This window comes from Nuphar pumila, chromosome 13 (assembly GCF_984573655.1).
Source record: "Nuphar pumila chromosome 13, dmNupPumi1.hap1.1, whole genome shotgun sequence".
Classification (NCBI taxonomy): Eukaryota; Viridiplantae; Streptophyta; class Magnoliopsida; order Nymphaeales; family Nymphaeaceae; genus Nuphar; species Nuphar pumila.
Genome location: NC_143261.1, coordinates 21,557,631 through 21,577,248, shown reverse-complemented (window position 1 = coordinate 21,577,248; position 19,618 = coordinate 21,557,631). Strand labels below are relative to the sequence as shown.

Below are 19,618 nucleotides of genomic sequence, written 5' to 3'. Positions count from 1 at the left end.
GTGAGATTGAACCTTGACCGTCCATCTAGCAGCCAAAGCCCCCACCCCACTAGGCCAACCCCCTTGGGGGCTAGACACCAACCTAACGGAAGAATTATTTTGCACCACCATCTCATAAGGCAAGCACTATTTTGCAAATCGCCCAAAAGGTGGCCTATTTTGCAAATAACCTTATTTTTTATTTCAAGTTTTATTAGAATAAGGTTGGCTTTAACCGTATTTCGTCGGTTATAGAAGTGATTAATATTAACTCTACGTGAAGTTGAGAGAGAGAGAGAGAGAGACGGTTGTGGTGGGGAAAATTTAGAGAAAATGAACATAGCAGCATACAGTAACTTGTTTGTTAAGAGATCATATCCCCTTTTTACCAAATTATTTGTTTTTATATAATCTTTTATTTTACTTTTAAATGACCAAGATTCTCGTAATGTCTTCAGTGGAAAAACAATTTTCCTCGAATAGCTAGAAAAACTTGACAAATTAAGATATCCGTGCCACTGGTTAACATGATCGCTACTTTTTTTTCATGAGAGAGAAAAGAGTATTTATCACGTAAAAGAAAGGAGCCAACTACGAGGCGCCACAAGACTGGAAATAGAAGAACAGAAACAAAGTAAAGAACAAATACAAGCTAAAAATCAAGCAACAAACGGAATCAAATGACACCGATTACAGTTGGGATTAATCACGGCCCGGTGACCGAGCCAAGAGAGGTCTGAGTCAGGCCATTTCAGTTTAACCCAAGTGAGAACCTCTCTTTGATCGCTACTTCTTGTGGCAGTCATACACTAAAATCAATAAAATGATTAGAAAAATCAATTGTCTTCCTTTAATAGCACATGAAAAGAGCGCGCGCACACACACAGAAACAATTCTTGATCTTTTCACCAATCAAAACTTATAGAATGGTAGTGCAAATTGTTCGCCAAGCCAGATGAGCAAAGAGCCGCAACGTCGCTCCCCATTTTGCTGGGCCCACATACCAGGACCCCAATGCTGGATCCTTCACATTTTAGCAGTATCTCTGCAACAACAACAAAATAGTATTGTACGAGAGAGAGAGAGAGAGAGAGAGAGAGAGAGAGATCACCTTTGAAGTCTGGTCTTGCACCATAGTGCACATTAGCAATCTCAACAAAGTACTGTTGTGGCACACTCTCAAGCTCTCTCTCTGTATCATAGAACCAAGAGCTGGGTGTTGCAGCAGGAGTCTGCATTTCCACACTCTGAACTTGTCCTTCCATGGGTTCTCTCCTCTTGTTCCAAAAGATCGTCATAACACTCACAGCCATGATGCTCGCGTACATGAAAAGCATAACAAAGAGCCCCCTTAGCCAAACAGGGTAAGTGTACTTGGATCCATGCTCTTGGGGGTACGTATAAAAGCGTGTAAACACCCCTACAAGGACCAGGAATAGGAGAAATGATGAGGTTATGACTGCACCCATCCAGAGCCAATGGTTTGGACCCAGTGACCAGGAAATGGGCACGTCACCGAGACTAGGCTTGAACCATATGGTCTGCAATGGATCTTGGGGTTGTGACTCTTGTTCTCTTGTAACAAAGGCTTCAATTTGGAGTTGTAGAGAGCCAATGTCTGGTGCTGACGTTGAGAGAGGAAGTAGGAGGTCGAGCATGGCTAGGTCCCTAGAATGCTTAAATGCACAAATGAGCAGTAGTCTTGTTGATGTATCCTTTATGGAGATGAGGTGACGTATGACTGAGATGAAAGGGGTGATGCCAACACCCCCACTTATCATAACCAGCGTGTCGTATCTGTGTTTGGAAAAGGTTGATCCTCAAATAGTTAGCACAAGGGAAAAAAACAAATTTGAAAAAACACGAAAGGCTGGGGTGGATTAATTTACCAAAAAATGTAGGATAATTTGAAATTTTTGGATTGAGGAGTAGGTATTTAATTTATGAAGTTATCCTACTTTTCTAGACACGTTGGTGCATCTAGGGCTGAGAGGGTGTTGCGTCTTCTCCCCCGAACACGCACTGTAGCTACAGTGCGTGTTTGGGAGGAGGGGGGAGGGGAACATACAACCTGCCCCCAGCCGAGCCGCTCGTGGCTCGGCTAATGTTCGACTGGTAAAGAGTTTGTTTAAACTCTTAAAATAGGCAAAGCAAGCTGAATATGAACAGTAGGTACTCAGCTCAGCTCGATTCTTATAAGCTCCTTAGGTAGTAAGATGTATTTTTTATTTATTTTACCTGTATTTTTTGTAATACTATTTCTTCCAGTTCTAAAATGATGTATGTTTTCTATAAACAAGCCAGCTTAAACTTGGGCTGGTTGACACGCCAACAGAATGAGACAAGCTTGAACACTTCATGCTTGTCTCCTTCAACTCGGTGCATCTTACAAAAGAACACCCTTGAGACCTATTTGTTTCAAGTGACGTGCCTTTTGTAAAATCCCTCACTGACAAGTGGGATAACACCAATGTCACAAAATCTCATTTAAACACCTTGGATCTCTATGTGCAAGTTGTTCTGATCTAATCCAACGTACATCATGAATGGATTCAGCATATTCAAAATAGTGGGAACCAGCTTTTGGTTCTTTTAGAAGAAAAACATGATTTTAGGACCCAGGAAAGTGTCCCACATTGTAGGCCATCGAATTTTGAACCCTTATAAAAACCTGTCCTTGTGTCGTAACCCGACGATTCAAGATCCTATGCTCACTAAGTCTTGTAGATCACATCTGTAAGGTTGGTGCATCATACCTTAGAAAATCAGTTGAGGTGGGTCCATAGGGGCCTTCCACAGCAACCTCAAGTGTATCAATAGTGCCAGATTTGTTTGAGAGTTTCTGGTACAGAGTCTGTGTCCATTCTCCTTCACATTTGATGGCAATACTGAGTTTTTCAGGCTCTAGGCTACTGCAAGAGGTCACGGTGAATGGATGCCATTGCAGAGTGGAAATGCTGGGCACGTTAATGAACACCATGCTCATGGGCCTATAACTCAGACCTGAAGATGGCTCAAATCATCCTCCTTTCCATAATTTTGTGTGTAAGGTTTAGAGTAATTTACTAAAAACAGCCAAACGTTTTGGCTATATACAAAATGCCTGCCAATGTTTTAGATATCACATTCAAAACGCCGGCTCTATATGAATGATTTTCCAGTAACCGCATGGAAGTGTGAAAATGATATGTTTTATCTTTTCTGATGAAACAACTCAATTTCTGCACTTTCATTGGAGAAGTCGATAATGAGAGTATTTTAGTCGTTTTGTTTGACTAAAGGTGAAAAGTGACTTTGAAACATTAATGAAAAAAAACAGGCAGCCAAATGTAATATTCGAAACATTAAGTTTTTTTTTCCTTCTAATTAATAGCTGATAAGCTGTACGGCTTTCAGTAAGTAAATATCCTGAGCAGATCCGGTGATCGGGCATGAGTACTTGACAAAATACTTGCATCACACAAAACACAAAAAAAGGCTGTGCATTCTAGCAATTTTCGCTAAGTAGAAGCCATTTTCTCTTTCTTGTGTGGTTTAAAGTATTCAGGGAGGATCACTTAACCACACCTTGTAAATAAGTTAAAGATTTAGTTGCCGTCTTTGTTGGATTTTGGCTCAAAACTATCCCTATTGTTTTCTCTCTATTTTTCATTTTTTCCTAAGTTGGTGGGGTGTTGAGTTCTCTAAAAAAGTTTAGTCTACGTTCAAGGCTTTTGGGAAACCCTCAAGGGCATTAGATCTTGAGCTTGTGCATCTTTTTTTGCTTGGATCTTAAACTTTTACACTTAATTTTGGACTTTGGACTTTTGGTCTAGTTTGTTTTGGCTTTCTTTTTAGTACTTGGAACGGATTTAATCTCTGAGTCAAAAACCGACTATGACCAGCCCATTTATTAACTTTGCATTAATCCTATTCAAATATTTCTGGATATTATCTAGATACGTTTGGACCAAGCCCAACGTCGTGTGCATCTCTTTATCCTTGGATCTTGATCTTGACCGTTGACTATGAACTTTGTACTTTGGATTATGTCCAGTTTCCTTTGTTTTTTTTAGTACTTAAGATGAATTTAATCTCTGAGTCTAAAAGTGACTTTGACTAGCCCATTTATTGTCTTTGCATTAATCCTATTCGAACTTTTCTGGATATTAACAGAATTTGTTTGAACCAAGCCCAATGTTTTTGCATGGCCATTTATAGTCCAAAACGGTCCAGTAGTTGCCCCCTTGTTTTGATTGACATCTTGACTCAATCAAGGTCTAACTTAACCCTATTAGGGTTGTTTCAGTCTTTTTTGATGCTATTCCTGGGCAAGTCATTTGTGTATTCATAGCTAGCCATTTTGGCCAGCCTAGGCATGTTACGACTGGGACTGGGGGCTTATATAGACCCCAACATTCTCCCATTTATTTTCTCTCTCTCTCTCTCTCTCTCTCTCTCTCTCTCTCTCTCCTCCTTGGGTTTTCAAGGTTGGTGTTTGGATCTATTTTGAGATCCAGATCCTATATCTATATATTCAGGTCCATACCCATATACTATTCAATCTAGATCCAGTTGCTATCTAAATCTGGTTGTTGTTTGGATTCATTATTAAAACCCAGATCTAGATCCAATTGTTGATTCAGATTCATACCCACTTACAGTTTGGATCTATACATTTGTCTAAACTTAAGATCCATACTCAATTTGAGCCTAGATTATCTCATCATATTCAAGAGGTTCTTCAAGGTGGTTTATGTCAAGGTTATCGATCTCACCCAGTGGAGGGCATAGACTAGATTTTTGTGAGTAGGCAAAAGCTTGATTATATCCTAGGAGCATAGTTGCAAGTACTCATTGTACCAAGGACTTGATCCTAAGTAGGACAACTATAGCTTGAAAGATAGCGTGTGCATACAAGTGCCTCTGGGCATACCTGGTTTAAGCTTAGTTGCCCGATCCACTAAGTTAAGCAAAATTTTCAATAATTTTCAAGTGATAACTATGTAAATGACGATTATGAAGGTTGAAAATCAGGAGCTACCCAAGTTGTCTCAGTTTAATGGCACTAATTTCAAACGATGGCAACACAAGATGCTTATCTTCCTCATTATTGCAATTGTGGTGTATGTGCTCACGAAAGACTGTCCTGAAGAATGGGAGGATAAAACTATTATTGAAAACCATAAGAAATGAAAGTAGAAGTAGGATAACTTCGTGTATCATGAACATATATTGAGTACACTCTCCAACACCATGTTTGATCTCTACTTGAAAGTCACTACGACAAAGAAGCTGTGGGAAGCCCTTGAAAGCAAATACAAAACAAAGGATGCAGGAAATCATTTTTGGTTAGTAAGTATATTGATTTCAAATTCTTTGATGATAAAGCCACTGCTACATCAAGTCCATGAGATGCAGAACTTGGCTAATCAAATCAAGTCTGAGGGTATGAACTTTGATGAATTATTTCAAATGGCTACAATCATTGATAGATTGCTCCATCTTTAAAATATTATCAAAATGAATTAAAACATAAGAATGAAGAGTTTACCATAGAACAACTTCTTCAACATCTTAGAATTGAGAAGGAAGCTCAGTTTCGAGATAAGAAAGATAAAGTAAAAGAAGTTTGTGCTAAGGTAAACATGGTTGAATGAAAATCAAAGTTCAAACTCGAACTTAGGAATAAGTACAAGAAATAGAAATTTATAGCTTAAAAATAAATTTTGTTTTCTGTTATACTTGTAAAAGATTGGGTCACTATATGAGATAATACCGACACAGGAAAAAATTTCAAGGCAATAAAGCTAATAAACCTGATGATGACCTAGTGATTGCAGTTATTGAGATATTTATGATTAATTCGGATAAAGGGTGATACATAGATTTTGAATCAACAATTTGTATTGGTAACTTAGGACTTATTCCTAAATGCAAAGCTAAGCATGTTAGAAAATATAATATTTCTATTCAAGCAAAGTTTGCAAAAAAAAAAAACTTTTCTAAGTGTTGAAGAAACTTCCAAACTACTAGACTTATACATAGTGATGTATGTGATTTAAAAAATACTCTATCTTGTAAGGGTAACAATTATTTTTAAACCTTTATTGATGATTTTTCAAAATATGCTTATGTCTATTTCATGAAAACAAAAGATGAATCATTTAAACAATTTAAGATTTTTAAAGTTGAGGTAGAAAACTTTTAAATTTATCAAATAAAGTTCTTTAGATCTAATAGGGGTGGTGAATATTTTTTAAATGAGTTCATGGAATTTGTGAGTTTAATAGAATACAACAACAACAACAACTACTACGCCTTCATCCTAAAACAATTGGGGTCGACGATATGAACCAACAAAGAAAATCATTCTGGGTCTTCCACATGAATCCTTCTCCTCCAATCATTTATATCCAATGTCATCTCCTCGGTGAGGTTCAAAGCATTCATATCATTTCCTATCATCTCCATCCAAGTCTTCCTAGGTCTACCCCGACCTCTTTTAACTAATATATTTTCTCATTTCTCCATCCTTCTAACCGGAGCATCATTAGGCCTTCGCCGAATATGTCCAAACCACCGTAAATGATTCTCTCTCATCTTATTTTCAATGGGTGCAACGCCTACCTTCTTACGTATCTCCTCGTTTTGAATCTTATCTTTTATTATATTTCCACACATCCATCTCAGCATACGCATCTCAGCTACACTCATTTTTTGAATATGCTGTCTCTTGGCAGCCCAACATTCCGTACCATATAGTAAAACGGGCCTAATAGTCATTCTCAATTTCTCCATCAATTTCTCCATACTTTTGAATGATAGATTCCAAATATTTGAAACAATCATCTACCGATATTTCTTGCTCACCAAGCTTCACTACACTCCCATCACTAGCTTACTAAACCGACATTTCATATATTTTGTCTTACTCTTAATTTAAAACCTCTTGCTTCCAATGTCTGTCTTCATATATCTAACTTAGCATTAACCCCAGATCTAGACTCATCAATCAAAACAATATCATCAGCAAACAACATACACCACGACACATTTTCTTGAATTGATCTCGTAAGCTCATCCATCACTATAGCAAATAGGAAAGGGCTTAAAGCAGATCTTTGATGTAACCCAACCGTTATAGGAAAATTGGTTGTCACCCCTCCACAAGTGCGGACATTGGTTACTACTCCTTCATACATATCCTTAATTATACTAATGTACTTAAGAGAAACACCTTTCTTCATCATTGTCCACCAGAGAACGTTCCTAGGTACTCTATTGTATGCCTTCTCCAAATCAATAAAAACCATATGCAAATCTTTGTTTCTCTCTCTATTTCTCTCAATAAGTTATTTAAGAAGATGTATAGCTTCCATAGTTGATCTTCCAGGCATAAAACCAAATTGATTCTCCGATATCATGACAACCTTCCTCAACCTAGACTCAATCACCCTCTCCCAAAGTTTCATAGTATGCCTCATGAGTTTTATACCACGATAGTTTGTGCAATCTTGTATATCACCCTTATTCTTATATAGAGGCACCAAAGTACTCTTCCTCCACTCATTAGGCATCTTATTTGTCCGCCAAATCTTGTTAAAAATATTTGTCAACCATTCTAAACCTTTTTCTCTCAAACATTTTCAAGCCTCGATAGGTATACCATCTGGGCCAACTGCCCTTCTTGATTTCATTTTCTTCAAAGCCTCTGCAATTTCTTTCTTTTGAATCTTGCGCATGAAGTCATGATTAATCTCATGAAAAGGAATGGACAAGTCTCCAAGATTCTGAGCATGATTGTCATTAAATAGCTTATCAAAATAATTTTTCCATCTCTCCTTAATCTCCTCATCTTTGACTAAAACCCTTTGTGTTTCATCTTTGATACATCTAATCATACCCATATCCCTCGATTTCTTATCTCTCATCTTTGCAAGCCTATAAATATCCTTCTCGCCCTCTTTGGTATCCAACTTGTCATAAACCTCCTTATATACCTTATCTCTCGCGTTTCGAATTATTTTTTTAGCTTCCTTCTTTGCTATCATATACTTCTCCAAATTCTCATTATCACGAGTCTTACTTAGATTTTTATAACACTCTTTTTTAACCTTAATAGCTAATTTGACATCCTCGTTCTACCATGAACAAAATATTAGTCAATAGATTCATCAACACAATGGTATAGGTGGACATAAAAATAGGACTCTAATTGATATGGTTAATTCAATGCTTATTAGTTCTGGTATAAATTATAATCTATGGGGCAATGCATTGCTTAGTTCATATCATATCTTAAATAGAATTTCATATTCTAAGTAAAAAATTACGCTATGTGAACTTTGGAAAGGTAGAAAACCAAATTTAAATTATTTAAAAGTTTTGGGTTATATTGCTTATATAAAGTCTATTGAACTAAAATTAAGCAAACTTGGTCCAAAAACCAGTAAGACATGTATTTATAGACATTGAAATCAAAGTATCTTTAAAATCTATCCAGACCAAATTTAGAGAAGATTTAACTTTAAAATCATTTGTAGCTCCAAAAGTTATTGAAAATAATGTAAGAAAAAGAATTTAGGAGTGAAAATGCTGAAATTCAAAAAAGTAAAAGATCAAGAAAACTAAAAGATTTTGGTTCTGATTTTCATCTCTACATGATATATAAAGGCCATGTTTCTTTTTCAGAAGCTATGACCTCTCCTCATATTTCATCTGAAAAAGAAGCTATATAGAATAAATTAGATTCTATCATAGAAAATAAAACTTGAATTTTGATTGATTTACCCTTAATTTGAAATTTTTGGAATGAAAATAAATTTTTAAAAGTAAATTTCGAATTAATGGCTCTATTGAAAAGTATAAAGCTAGACTTGCAGCCAAAGGTTTCAAATAAAAACCTAGACTTGATTATTTTGATACATATACTTATGTAAGTAGGATTGCATCTATTAGAACTATGGTTGCTTTAGCATCAATTTATAACCTTAAAATTCATAAAATAAATGTTTAAACTGCTTTTTTGAATAGTGTCTTAGAAGAAAATTTTATATGGAACAACCTAAAGGTTATATCACACTAAGCCAAGACTGTCAAGAGAAATTTGATATAGAACAACCTTAGAAGTTTGCAAACTGTTAAGGTCATTGTATGGTTTGAAACAATCACCTAAACAATGTCATGAGAAATTTGATGAAGTAATCATTTCATATGGTTTTAAAATTCATGACTTTGATAAATACATATATAGTAAAGTAGAAAATAGTCATGATACAATTATTTATCTTTATGTGGATGATATGTTAATTATGAGTAATAATGTAGAATGCATAAATAACATAAAAAGTTTTTTTTCATCTAAATTTGACATCAAATATAATAGTTTAGTTGATATTATATTTGGTATTGAATTAATTAGATATGAAAATGGTTATACATTAACTCAATCCTACTACATTGAGAAAATATTAAGAAAATATAATCATTATGGTTGTAAGCATGTTGCTACTCCAATTTATCCTAATGTTAAGTTGTCAACTAATCCAGCGTGAACAAGTTAAGCTGATATACTAGTAATCCAGGACAAGAGCATTGGGATATAACATATCGAGTCTTGATGTACTTGAAAGAAACTCTACAATATAGAATATTCTATGAGAAAGAACTCATTGTACTTGAAGGGTATAATGATGTAAACTAAAATTTTCATTCCAATGAATCATTATCTATAAGTGGTTGAATATTTATCCTTGCATCTGGAGTAATTGCTTGAGATTCAAGAAGCAAACTGTGACAACCCATCCAACAATTGATGCAAAATTGATAACACTAGCATCAGCTAGTATGAAAGTTGAGTAGCTAAAGAATCTCTTAATGGATATACCATTAGGAGATAAGTTAGCACCCTCGATAGCTATGCGTTATGATACTCAAGCAGCTATATACATACTAAGAAGTAATATTTATAGTGGAAAATCTAGACATATCAGTCTAAAGTACAATTATGTGAATAATTTACTCAAGTGAGGAGTAATATCAATTGAATATGTGCAATCTTGTCAAAACTTAGAGAATCTATTGACAAAGGGACATTCTCAAGATATCATTTTTAAGACATCGAGAAAAATGTAGTTAAAGTCTATAAAAGCAATTACTATTGATAGAAACTCAACCACATGATAAGGGTCAAACCATGTATAGTGGTTCAGTGAAAAAAAAAAATCTCTAAGTGATTCGATAAAGCACTTAATATTTTTCTCATTCTTGATATCAAGCGCTTGAAATTTGTATAAGGAGGTTGAGCTTGAATTAAACTCTTAATATGAACCATAAGCTTTATGGCTATTTTGTTTCAAACTGTTTTACATCCTTGATGGACTTACCTATGTGATTGTGAATGTGGAGGTCGCCGTCTATGAGACTTGGACTTTGTTTATAGAGCACTCATAAAACTGAGATATATCACATGACCCTGAAGTAAAAGTGTATTGATCATGCATAAGTTTTGTATTTTATTCATTTATTTTATGCATCATCCGTCAAAAAATTATATTAAAAACTCATTCTTATTAGTGTTTTTGAGAAACTGCTTTAAATTAAAAATAAAGAAAAATTTGCATGTTTCAAGTTTTTTCTTATATTTGTCAGTGTTTAGTTTTGTTTAAAACTTTAATTCTTAGTCTAATTAGTTTAGAAGTGTTTAATTAATATTTCATTCAGTTTAGAAGAGTCCTTTTTGTGAAACGTGTTTTTTTAGAAGTACTATTTTAAAAAATTTGAAAATTAATTTGAGTTTTCTGAAAAAAAATGTGTAACCTAATTTTTTTAGAATAAATAGTATGTTTTCAGCCATGGAACACGTATTTTGTCTTTTGAGAAAACACATGCCTCTTCTCTCTCTTTCTCGTTCCTAATCGGTTCTCCCCCATTTTTGTCTTGCTTCTAACCTTTTTTCTATCATTGGTTCTTCTTACCCCCTCTCGACGGAGGCACGTGCAGCTCAAAGGTAAGACCAAATTCTTTTTCTCAACCCCTCTATCAGAAACAGATCATGAGGTACATTTTTTCCCCTATCTCTTTGTAGTTTCATAGTTATATTTGTTTTATTTCCTTCGTAAAATACATACATCATATCATTGCATATAGTTGTGTTTAGTCATTACATATTCATTGCATATAGTTTAGTTGAGTTTTATTTTCATCATCTAAAAATATAAAAGAAAAAAATAACTTAATTTAGTTTAGCTGATATTTTTTTTATATAGAATAATATTATTTTATTTAAATTGATAGATTTAACATAGAATATTTTTATGTTTTAGTAAGTTTTAATTTAGTTTATGTTAGATCTATGTGAGATTTAATTTAAATTAAGTTTTTTTTAATTTTTGGTATTAATTAGATTTAATTTAATTCTGAAATAGCTAATTTAGGGTTTTTATCATTTTTTTTATTCTCTTCAAATTTTGTTAATTAAATCTGATTCCTTTTTGTTTAAATCCATTATTATTTTAGTTTATTTATTGTTCAATTCATGTTCTTGATATTTGTTAATTGCTTTAGTTTGTTTTATTTAATTATTAGATTAAATTAAATTAATCGGTAGAATAATTAGATATTATAATTAATTTTTATTTTCACCAAATAGGATAGTTTGATTTGTTGTCTTTCCTAGTAGTTAAAGTTAGTTTTAATTCTAGAAATTTAATTTTAGTAATTAGTTTAGATAATAATTACTTTAGATTAATTATTGTTTTTATCTAATTAGATTAATTCTAGCCAATCAGATAGTTGTATTTTATTTTTTAAATTGCAGTTTTTGATTCACGTAAATTTTTATTTTTACAGTAATTAGATTAGTTTACTTTAATTCACCATTAGTTCAGTTAATTAACTTGGTTGATTTAGTCTTTCATCTAATTATTGTTTTCTTTAATAGTCATGTATTTTCTTTCAATATTTTAGCTTAAGCATAATTTCTATAGATAACGTTAGTTTAGACTTACTAAGTTGGATTAGCATCATTTACATTAACCTTAGTTAGCTTTGATTTTTAATTTTGCATGTAGAGTAGAATAGTTAGTTTAAATACACATCAGTCGATTTAGCTGTTAGTGCAATTATCATTTTCATTTTAGCATAGTTAATATTATTTTTTATGCAAAAGTATTAGTTGTAGAGAGGTAGTTTTTAATTTAGTTAGATTATACTATCTAATCCATGTCAACTTAGTTCAGTTTTAATCTTGTAATTAAATTAGTTAGTTTGTTAAAAAATATTAGTTGGTTTCTTGCTTTCTTTTTAATTCATAGTTTTAATTTGATTTAATTAATTAGATAGGTTAGTAGGTTAGCTTTTATTTTATGTTCATATTTTATTATTAGCTTACATTCTTATTTTGTATAGAATATAGTTGTTGTGAGATTCATTTAGTTTGTTATTAGTTTTTGTCTTTTAGTTTCTTGATTGTTAATTAGCTAGTTTTGCTATTTTGTCATTTAGTGCTTTAGTTTATTACGTGTTAGTTCATAGTTGTTACATGTAGTTAGTTTGTTATAGGTTAGTTAGATTCATGTTTTATTATTTTTTATCAAACTAACATTACATTTTTGTCTAGTTTTTTTTTTGTGATTTTGTTTTGTAGGGAAGCGGTTGGACGTGAGGTAAGCTCTCAAAAGTATCGTTGTAAGACCCGCAATTTTTCATAAAATTTCTAAATAAAATTCATGAGGCATTTACCGATAAAAATAGCATTTTTTTTTCAGAATGCGAAATGAATCAATTTCTACGAATCAGTTATACTTGAGATATTCGTCGCTTTGCGAATATATGCTCAAACACTCTGGAGGTCATAACTTCCTACCTGAATGAAATCAAGAGATTTCTACGAGCCAACTTTCTTAGTTATGTCAATACGAAGGGAATGGAGTACTCAGAATTTTTCGAAAAAAAATCGCCGAAAACCCAAAACTTTTGTGGGACACACGAAAATGTTGGTGGGACTCACAGAAATATTTTTCAAAAAATATTCGGTGGGACCCACAAAATATCCCATGGAATATTTCAAATGGATAAGATCAAACAGTCAGATGGATAAGATCAAACAGTCAGATGGATAATATCAAACAGTCAGATAGATAAGATCAACTTGGATTTTTGAAAAAAGGCAAGGACATTTAAATAAAAGAGCTTGCTTAAGGGCTAAGCAAGCTTTGCTATAAAATGAGGAGAGCCCCCTTTGGTAAAATTGTTCCCCCCCCCTTGCCTCATCTTTCTCTCTCCTAAACCTCCCCCAGTGAGCCCACTTGGTCTGAGTCTGCCTGACTTGGCCTGAGCCTGCCTGACCTAGTCCTAGCTCACCTGATCAGGTTCAAACCCAGTTGACTTGACTTGAAGCTAGTTGGGTTTAAAGTCAAAGTCAAAGTCCTTTTTAGTCCAGATTATGGTTTGAATTTCTGAACCCAGACTTAGCCTGCTTGGTCTAAGACCAAACCTGTTGAACCCAGTTCACTTGGACCAAACCCAGTTTGGTTCAAACCACTTGGATTGAGCAACTTGACCTGCTTTACCTCTTTCTCAACTAGATCGACCCCATCTAACCTAGTCTGACCTCTTGACGGAAAAAACGAACCTCGTTTGAAGCATTTCGGAGTCGTTTCTTCCGCAAACTAAAGTAAGTTTGCTTCGTTGATCCATCTCTCTCAAGTATTTGCTTGTTTGTATATAGCATATACTTTCTGAAGTAGTATCTGATCCTAGTTCTTGGTTGAGCCCTCTAAGACACTTTGGTGTTCACGCATTTGCCTCGTAACTATCGTTGGATATATATGTTTGGAAGCGCAGTATATGGGTTCTTAAAAAGGGTATCTCGCCCTAGTTTCTCGTTGAGCCCTCTAGGACACTTCGGTGTTCACTCGCTCGCCTTATAACTATTGTTGATACAAATCTTGTTATATATCGTCTGAAAATGGGTTGTCGCGTCTTATATCGCCAAGGCTATGTAATTTACCTTTGTTGTTGCGTCGTATGATGCCAAGGCTCCCTGCTTTCTGCAATTTCTGATTAATGCAATTTCGATTATGCATTTACTTACGTCATCGCATTGAATGACACCAAGGCTCCTGCTTTCTGCAAATATATATATATATATATATATATATATATATATATATATATAGAATATTTCATTTAGTTACACACCCTGGACAATAGTATATGCATTTTCTTTACATCGTTGTCATATAAAGCACAGGCTTCTGCTTATATTACATATATGGTGCGTAAATAAGCGTTAAAATGGAGATCAACTCTAAATCATCAATGTGGTTCTCTTACTACTCCTTGTTCAAGATTCTGCTTGATGAATGAAACCCCTATTGGAAAGGCTTTACTTTTTGGCAAAATGCTCTTTTCGTAAATACTAAGTCATTTACGTATGGCCTGGCTATATCCCAAGGTTTCAAATAACCTTGATAGATGCAAGGTACGCACAACGGTGCACATTCATTTCTCGAGTTAAGCATAGCGATTTTCCATCAAAGAGGGGAGATGTTGCTGAAATGGATAAAAGAATCGCACGCTTTCTCCATCAAAGACAGGAAGTGCAGCTAAAATTTTTGAAGAAGCTAAGAATAGCTCAGAAAGATCGTAGCAGGATACTCCATCATATAGCGGAGTGCTACCAAGTTCATGAGATGCTTTCTACAACGTAGAAGAGATCGTCGGACCACTGCCGATGGAGCAAGGGAGCTGCTGACGAAATGGTTGGCAGAAAAGCTTTCAAAACCGATTAAATGGCACAAGGATGCCCGTTGTTAGAACGATGCCAGATTGGCTCATCTCTCTGATACCTGTAAGGGCACCTTGCTCGTAAGGGCCATTGTGCCAGAGTAGTGGTTACGCCTTGACTAGGTTGTGGGCTCATTGCGTAAAAATACGCCGAGCAACCGATACATTGTGATCATGTCATATGCATACTCATTGAGAGACTAATGCACAACTAGACTCGTAAGGGCCGCAGAGCCAGAGTACGTTCTCCACCCGAAGGAGGTGAGATGCTCGTGATGGTCGTAGTGTCGAGAGCAAAGTCAATCATGCATATGAATAAAATAAAAAGACCCCGTGGTTGATTATCGTGTTAGGGGCATACTGAACGGGGTTGGGTACATACTCCTCAACGGTTGCCTTGTAGGCATGCATTAAGTAGCTTGTCAGACAGGCACACCCCTTCAGAATTTCTCACCGAGGAAGACGGTGATGGTGCAATCTTGAGTGACTTATATTACATTCGAACCTGATAGAGTTCATGATGGCCTCCGTCACTCAGAGGTATGGAGGTCGTGGTTATCCTTAAATTCTAAGGATTGAACCCAACTACTGCAGTAGCATAATGCATTCGAATACCTAGTAAGGACTTCTTCCAGTATGATTGTATCATCCTACTAAGAGGATGGGGTCAACAGGCCTCTGGGGTATCTAAAAATACATAGAATAACCAACCTCTAGATCGTCGAGTTGGTGCTCAGATATACCTCTCTTAAGCCCAAGGGAGGGGTTAATTATCGAAACAAAGTATTAGCTTAGGTTCAGCGATGCTTGAATGTATGAGTGAATGAATGTTGTTGAGTCAATCCAGTATAACCTTTGTGAAGGTATCATGATCGGTATACGACTAGACCGACTGGGCGAAGACCCGTGTTGTATCTGCACGACTAAGCGAAGCTCGAGGAGTTGTTCTTAGATGCGTGGGATACGGATGTGCCAAGTATGAAGACTTGAGCACAATATTCGACCCGGAAGAGGTCAAGGCTAAGTCGTAAAGACTTGAGCAAAAGTTCAACTCATAGCCCTAAGGAGGCTCTTGCGATATACGCTAAGTCGTAGAGGCTTGAGCGTCGTTATTACAAACTATGACCCTGAGTGGTCAAACCTATTTGCTTGAGTTGAATGAATATGTGATTGCTTGCTTACCAGACCATCAGTGGTTCTGACCCCGTTTAATGGAGATTTCAGGTGTTGGATCTACGTTGCGATATGCGAAGTAAGGGGGCATCGAGTTTCAAGGTTTCTCTAGACAGAGTTGTACTGCTTAGTTTTATTGAACCTATATTGCTTTTTCAAGCAGTGATGTTGTAATAAACATATGGTTTTCGATAAAATGGAACACTTTGGTGGTCAATGAGTTGCTTGGCCACATACCTGTAATGTGCTCGAAGTTTTCTAAAACTGACAACTCATTATCGACTGATTCTGCTGCTAAAAGTTGTCTAAAGTTCTGCTGCAAAGAAAAAAAAAGAAATTCATGAAAATTTTAACTTAACTTTGTTTTGGAAATCTGGGGCATTACAATCGCTGAAGAGCCTTATGAGGTCTCCTCAAAAGGCCCTTCAAGCCCTCAAAAGAGCCATCAATCAATCAATAAAGTCTAAGAATAATAAGCAAAAGAGGGAAGAAATGAAGATAAAAGGGACTACAAGCTCAAGCAACTGAAGACCCCTTTTTCATTTCTTTTAGATTAGGATTATTTATGTTATTAATTTAAATTTATAAAAAACTTGTAACTAATTATTATTTGTTTAAGCCCTCCGCAGAGGGCCTCACTCTTAGTTGATTAGTTAATTAATTATTTTTATTTTAAAGGCAATAAAGTTTGTTCTTGCGTGGAATACAAATTTTTTTCTTATTCCCTAAGTCCGACCCAGATTCACCACTAGTGTCAGCCAATTTTTATTATTTGGTGTCTGGCTTGCATAAATCATTTTCATTAAAATTATCTTTTAAAAATATATTTCATAAAACTTATATCATTTTTTTGTCACCGTTGGTGGGGAACAATGAGTGAACCGAGTATTCACTTTATTGCCTCTTGAGTGTTATCATTTTATTTAAGATTGTTAGTTTTTTTCTGTTATTTATTGAGGATTGCTAGTTTATTTCTCTATTCATTAATTAGGATTGCTAGTTAATTTTTTTAATTAGGATTTGTAGAACCACGTTGTTTGCAAGCCCTAGAGACTAGCTTACTTTTCTTGTACAGCACACTTAATAGGTGATTGTGCATGATTGGTATCGTGCACATAATTTGCTTTCTGCAAAATATTTGTTTGGGTGCGAGTGTGTGGTGTGTGTTTTCTTTTTTATTTAATTCTTTTATTTTGCTTGCTTTGTGGTTTGTGTGGTAAATCACGTGCACACGCTAGGTTTAAGTACAACACCTTTCTTTTGGACGGTTGCTATTGGTGTATGCAAGGGCAACGCTCGCTTGACCCTGAGCTTGCTGAGCTAGTAGAAGACCCTGAGTCTATCATTAGGAGAGTCCGTCGATCCGGCCTCATGGTTGAGGATCAGCAGTTGACCCGTCCCCTCTGGGAGTATTTCATTCTCATTGAATATACTCTCACCTCCTATATTGCTAGACCCGTTGTAGGAGCCAAGTAGTTCGAGATCAAGGCCAATATTATTTAGATGTTACCCTCCTTTTACGACCTTAGTAACGAGGACCCATATTGTCATATCGATGAGTTCCTCAAGATCTGCTCTACAGTGCGGATCAATAATTTTGGAGATAATGCATTGAGGTTGACCTTGTTCTCGTTCTCCCTCAAGGATAAAGCCAAGCGCTGGCTGAAGACTTTAGATACGGTCTAGATTACTACTTGGGAATGAATGCATAGAGTGTTTCTCAAGAAATACTTCTCAATTGGTAAGACGAACCAATTTCGAAAAGTCATCCCTAGTTTTTCTCAGATATAGGGCGAACAATTTCATGAGACTTGGGAGATGATAAAAGATCTTCTCTGAAAGTGTTCTCACCACCCCGTTGGAAACTAGTGCACAACTTTTACGATGGGCTGACTGAAAAAAATAGTCAGATGGTTGATGCAGCTTGTGAGGCACTTTTATGTTAAAGTGTGAGGACAAAGTGTGGGTTCTGTTTGAGACCTTTAGTGAGAATTCGATGTACCACGCTTTGGCCTCACGTTCTGAGAGGGTTGTACATGCTCATGAAGGAATGAAGAAGGCTATGATATTTGAGATAGAGACACACCTTGAGTTGCAGAATAAGGTTGACATGCTAACCCAGAAATTGGATCAGTTATTGTCAAATCCCTCACCAATCGTGAAGGTGTGTGTGTTATGTGCTAGCCCAACACACTATGTTTTTTATCGCCCCGCGACGCTACAGTACCCTGAGTTTGTTCAGGAACAGGCTCAGATGGCACAAGGTTTCATTAAACTCGTGCCCAATGTTTATTCTAACACCTATGACCCGGGTTGGCAAAGCCATCCCAATTTCTCATGGAGGAGTCCACAACAACAACCCCCATCCCTTCTCAACACCAACCCATGCAAGGCGGTTATAAGCCTATTTTTCAAAGATCTAGTTACCCTTCAGCCCAGCTCTCCTTTAGTCAACCTCCATCCCAAGAGACTACTTCTAGCCAGTCCTTCGAGAACAAGATACTACAAACGTTTTTAGATATTAAGGTAAATTTAAGCTCACATACTCAATCTATTGTCAAATTAGAGACACAGATGGGATAGTTCATTGAGGCGCTAAGCAGGCGATGTGAGGGGACACTTCCTAGTCAACCTGTCGTCAACCTGAGGGGCAAGGAACCCATGTATTCTAGCTTGTACATAACTGACTCACACCAAGAGCAGGTCTAGTCTATTACTAGCCTCAGGAGCGGGAAGGAATTCCATAGAAGCAGGAAGACTGAAGAAGAAAGAGAGAGACAGATTGTTGAGCAGTCAGTCCCTATTGAGACAACCCAGAAAAGTGGGAGGGCTCCTCTATCTGAGCCTCCCAGGTCATATATACCAAAGGCCTCCTTTCCTGAGGCTTTAGAGAGACCAAAATTTTTTGGCAAGCAAGGAGCAAAAATACAAGAAATGCGTAAGATATTCAAGCATGTTCACATAAACCTCTCTCTGCTCGATGTCATCCAACAAGTACCTGCTTATGCAAAGTTCCTTAAAGAACTTTGCACCCAGAAAAGAAAATCAAGATCGTTGCCTAAAAAGATTTTCCTGACTGAGCAGGTGAGATCGGTGTTTCAGCACCAAGACCCACCTAAACCAAAGGATCCAAGAGCACCGATCATCTCTTGTGTCATCAGAAACAAGACCATTGAGTGTGTTTTGATCAATCTTGGGGCCAATGTGAATATATTACCAGGTTTCCTTCATGACATTTATGGGATTAGGGATTTAAAACCCACCATGACCATTCTATAGTTGGCTAACAGGTCTACCAAGATTCCTCAGAGAATATTAAAAGATGTGTTAGTTAAGATCGAGGACTTTTATTTCCCTATTGATTTTCAAGTTTTGAATATGGAAGGTACTGATGTCGCTCACTGGACCCCCATCATTCTTGACAGACCATTTTTAGTCACTGCCAATACGTGTATTGACTGTTGTACTTGGGAGATGGATGTTTCTTTTGGCAATAAGTGATTGCGGATAAACATATTTGCTATTGCCATGAGAGCTGTAGGAAATGACAAATGTTTTCATGTAGAGGGCACGCAACCTCAATCAAAGCATTCTGATCCATCACAATTAGAGAGATGCATGGATGATACTTCAGTTCGTGGCTCATTATCTGAGAAGCATCACCACAAGTATCCAAAAGATTTTCAAATACGTG

General features: G+C 35.9%; 1 protein-coding gene across 2 annotated transcripts in view; it reads right to left on the bottom strand.

Moving 5' to 3' along the window:
* Positions 1–884: 884 nt before the first annotated feature.
* LOC149818056 (ferric reduction oxidase 2-like) overlaps positions 885–19,618 on the bottom strand; it is a 35,759-nt gene continuing 17,025 nt past the window's right edge. For both annotated transcript variants that reach the window (XM_089985379.1, XM_089985380.1), the window contains 3 exons: positions 2,736–2,982; positions 1,091–1,776; positions 885–1,024 (listed from right to left, as the gene is read on the bottom strand). In XM_089985379.1, coding sequence (XP_089841505.1) covers positions 885–1,024; positions 1,091–1,776; positions 2,736–2,982 — 1,073 coding nt within the window. The remainder of the gene's footprint in view (positions 1,025–1,090; positions 1,777–2,735; positions 2,983–19,618) is intronic.